The sequence below is a fragment of the Echiichthys vipera genome (assembly GCF_963691815.1).
Source record: "Echiichthys vipera genome assembly, chromosome: 1".
In the NCBI taxonomy this organism is placed as follows: Eukaryota; Metazoa; Chordata; class Actinopteri; order Perciformes; family Trachinidae; genus Echiichthys; species Echiichthys vipera.
The window spans coordinates 19842351-19846058 of record NC_139826.1 but is presented as its reverse complement, the minus strand read 5'-3'; the positions used below and the strand labels follow the sequence as shown (position 1 = coordinate 19846058).

The 3708-nt window shown below is 39.3% G+C and overlaps 1 protein-coding gene across 1 annotated transcript; it reads left to right on the top strand.

Annotated features, from left to right (window-relative positions):
* Window positions 1-495: 495 nt before the first annotated feature.
* On the top strand, window positions 496-3284 carry LOC310951681 (uncharacterized protein; the record flags this gene model as incomplete). The annotated part of the gene is made up of 2 exons (XM_083920029.1): window positions 496-676; window positions 2335-3284. 2 exons carry the CDS (start codon window positions 496-498, stop codon window positions 3282-3284), a joined length of 1131 nt encoding a protein of 376 aa, XP_083776155.1.
* Between the last annotated feature and the right edge of the window lie 424 nt (window positions 3285-3708).

Below are 3708 nucleotides of genomic sequence, written 5' to 3'. Positions count from 1 at the left end.
TTGTATTAAAAAAATTTTTTTTAAAAAAAGCTCACTTCACTGCACTACGTTCCTATTGCACAAATCACACAAATTCGCCCATTCTTAGTTACAAATAAATGTGTTTCAATAACTCCGCTTATGTAGGCTACCTTGAGTCTCAGGAGAAGTCTATCTTCTTATCTGGTACATACAAAAATGCATGTTATATTTCTTCTGTGCCTTGAGTTTGGGGCATGGGTGCAGATCTAATAAAATTGAACAATATAAATTAGTTTAAATAATAATAATAAAAAATACATTTTATTGTGTATTTCAATAATAATAATAATAATATAAAATAAAATTAAAATCACATTCAGCCTGGCTCATTTAATATGAAGTAATCCACTGTAATATAAATAAATAAATAAAATAAACGCTTGGTATTTATGTATTTACGGTTGTAAGGAATCACATGAGATTGCTTCTTTCTCTCGCGATATCTCCCAGCGAGCTTTCCTTGTTTGAGCCATCATGTCAGCCGCGGAAATGTTCAAAACAGAGAAACTAAAAGCTTTGGTCAACGAGCGCCTCAGAGCCGCCGCTGAGGACATATTTAGCATCTTTGAAACAACTATTAAAGACTATCAAGAAATGGTTTTGCGTTCACAGCAGGATGTCGACCGACAAGGAAGAAGGCTGGCCGGGTTGGACGGTAAGTTCAGACGCGCTCAGGTTAACTTTAGCCTCGAGACAGTGCTCAAATTGGGGGTTTTTACTCCCGATTTAACCAGAATAACGTGTGTTAGGATCTGTGGTTAAGGTGCACTTAAAACCAAGCCACTACCGAAATACTGGTTACACCGACAGGAGACAGCAAGTAGCCATTTTGCATCCCCTCTTCCCTTCAGGGATGCAAAATGGCTGTCCCTGGCATTACGTGCCACACAGCTGTTATGTTGGTGCCTTGGTATGGACTAAACACATGTTTATACACAGTTTACAGCATGGACTAACAGGACGTGGGTCCCCAAGCCTGTTTTCACCCCTCTCCTGTCAGACAGGCTGGAGAAAGTGGGATGGGTGGACTTAAAAGGGCAAACAAAGGCCACTGGAACCCAGTTTATTTACTATCTTCAAAAATAAATATATTATGGAGTGGTCCTGTCCACAATAGGCCTCATAAAAAGTTTTAGTTCATGCCCAAGATATGGTTAGGCCAGTATCTTACACGATAGTAGTTTGCATGTGCTGATAATCCTGTTCATTTGTAATTAATGGTATAACCAAGTAAATAGGTATAGTAATTTCAGATTTTCTTAGTTACACTATGGTCTCGGCCAGACTGGAGTTTAAACCCCCTCCATGAAAGAACTTCACACTATGGCAGCAAAAGAAGAAGGCAGTGAGTGATAACAGAAGCTTATCAAGCCCTTTTTAAATTGAGTCCCAGCACCCCCGAAAAATAGGAGTCATTTTAAATCAGTCTTCATTAGTAATTAAGTCTTTGTTTGACAAGCTGAAACATTGTCAAAACCATTGACAGTGCATGATTTAAACCTAATACTTTACCAACGAAAATACGGAAAATATTACCCATTTTCATCTGGTGACCCACAGCAACCATATTCAGTTAGAAAAATGTTAGAAATTGATGGGGAAACATTTATATCTCTCTTATTAGATTAAACATTTGTTTGGTTGTTATATTTGTCCTTTGGTTTCCGATGTTCTTCTGTCACAAATGTGGGAATGCTAGTCCAAATTGATGTTAAAAGGTTCAGTTTTGTTGGACTCTGTCGTTACAGATTTCAGTAAACTAAAATAACTACTTGCTTGTTGAATTTTAAAAAAAAACTGAAAAGAAACTATTTATAGTATTTTTATTTTTAAATTGAACATGGAACTGAACACAAAAGGCCACATAAAAAAAATTAAGTGCAGTTTTCTACCATTACTCTCTTTCAACTAGCTTAAAAGAAAGTCCCTGAGCGTCTTTTGTGATGTGTTTATTGCACAATTTGATATTGGGATGACAATAAAAATAAGATTTATTTTGCTGCCCTACTTTACAAGGACATCGTAACAATGCAGAAACTTACTTTTCACAAACTGGCAGCCATAAAGGAGAAGTCTCATTGCTGCATCTGTTTTTGTCATGTGGAAAGAAAAACTATCATTATCCTGTTCCTCTCTTTTCATGAGCAGACAACACATCATAACAAAACCATGCAAATTTCTGACATTTGTATATGCTGGAACACATTTTCATGTTCAGCCTGTCTTGTCTAGCTCTCTGCTAAATATTTGCAAATCAAAATACTTGGTCAGACTAAAGCTTACATTTCTTTTCTCGTGTGTGATACTGTTCAGCCCCCCTGCAGCTCTCTGTCCAGGAAGAGGAGGCAGCTCCTTCTGAGCAGGATCACTGTGAGAAATCTGACGTGTGTGAGGAGGACCAGGAGCCCCCGCAGATTAAAGAGGAGCAGGAGGAGGAGCTGTGGACTGTTCATACCAGTGAAAATCAGGAGGGGGCTGAAACCAAAAACTCTATGTTCAATATAATTTATGTGCAAAGCAGTGATGATGATGGAAGACATCAAAACCAAGAAGTTGTAAGTAAAGGTGACCATTTGCCCAGCAGCAGCTCACATGGACAGTGGAAACTGCAGCCTGTTAAAGAAGGCTGTGGTGCATCAGAGCCACCCAGTGACCGTCAGATGATTGAAGTCAGCGATGATGAATGGAGAGAGAGAGGATTTCACTCGGAGGCAAACCTGAAACCACAGCAAGCGGGTGAGACAGCAGACAGGCCGCACCCCTGCAGCATCTGCAACAAGACTTTCAGGATTAAATCCATCCTGACTCGCCACATGAAGACACACACGGGAGAGAAACCTTACAGATGCAGTGTTTGTGGTAAAAGCTTCATCCAACGCTCTTATCTGCGGACTCACATGAATTCTCACTCCGGACAGAAACCGCACACGTGTAGTTTTTGTGGCAGAGGGTTCACACAAGTTGGAAACATGAATGCCCACATACGAATTCACACGGGAGAGAAACCTCACAGCTGTACCCACTGTGGTAAATGTTTTAGAGAGAAAGCAGATCTTATCAAGCACACAATAATTCACACTGGTGAGAAACCTTACATTTGCACAATATGTAATGTGAAATTTACTGCTCAGTCTAATTTAACACGCCACATGAAGACTCATTCAGGGGAAAGGCCATTTAGTTGCACGGGTTGTGAGAAAACATTTATTCGGCGCTCCCATTTAATCATTCATATGAAGACTCACGCAGAAGAGAATCTCTAGACTGGAGAAATGATTGATGATGTTCACTCCTGTATTTATTTATTAATGTCCTAGGTATGAGGGCTAACATTAGAGGAGAAAAATGTATAAAATAAACTATTTTCTCCGTGTTGTTGCTATATGGTTTTGTACTGTAAAATAAATTACTTGTAATACTGCATGTTTCTCCAAGTGACAGTCTTTTGTGTTGAGTGCAGTCATCAAATTGTATTTATGTTGCACTTGAGTTTCAAACAAGATGCTCTGAAGACTTAAAGAAAGGGGACATTTGTATTCATGGTGGTCTGGTGGTTAACACTGTTCTCCCCGTGTCTGTGTGGGTTTTCTCCAGGTTCTCCAGCTCCCTCCCACAGTCCAAAGACATGCATGTGTTAGGTTAATTGATGACTCTAAATTGCCCATAGGTGTGAATGTGAGTGTGAAT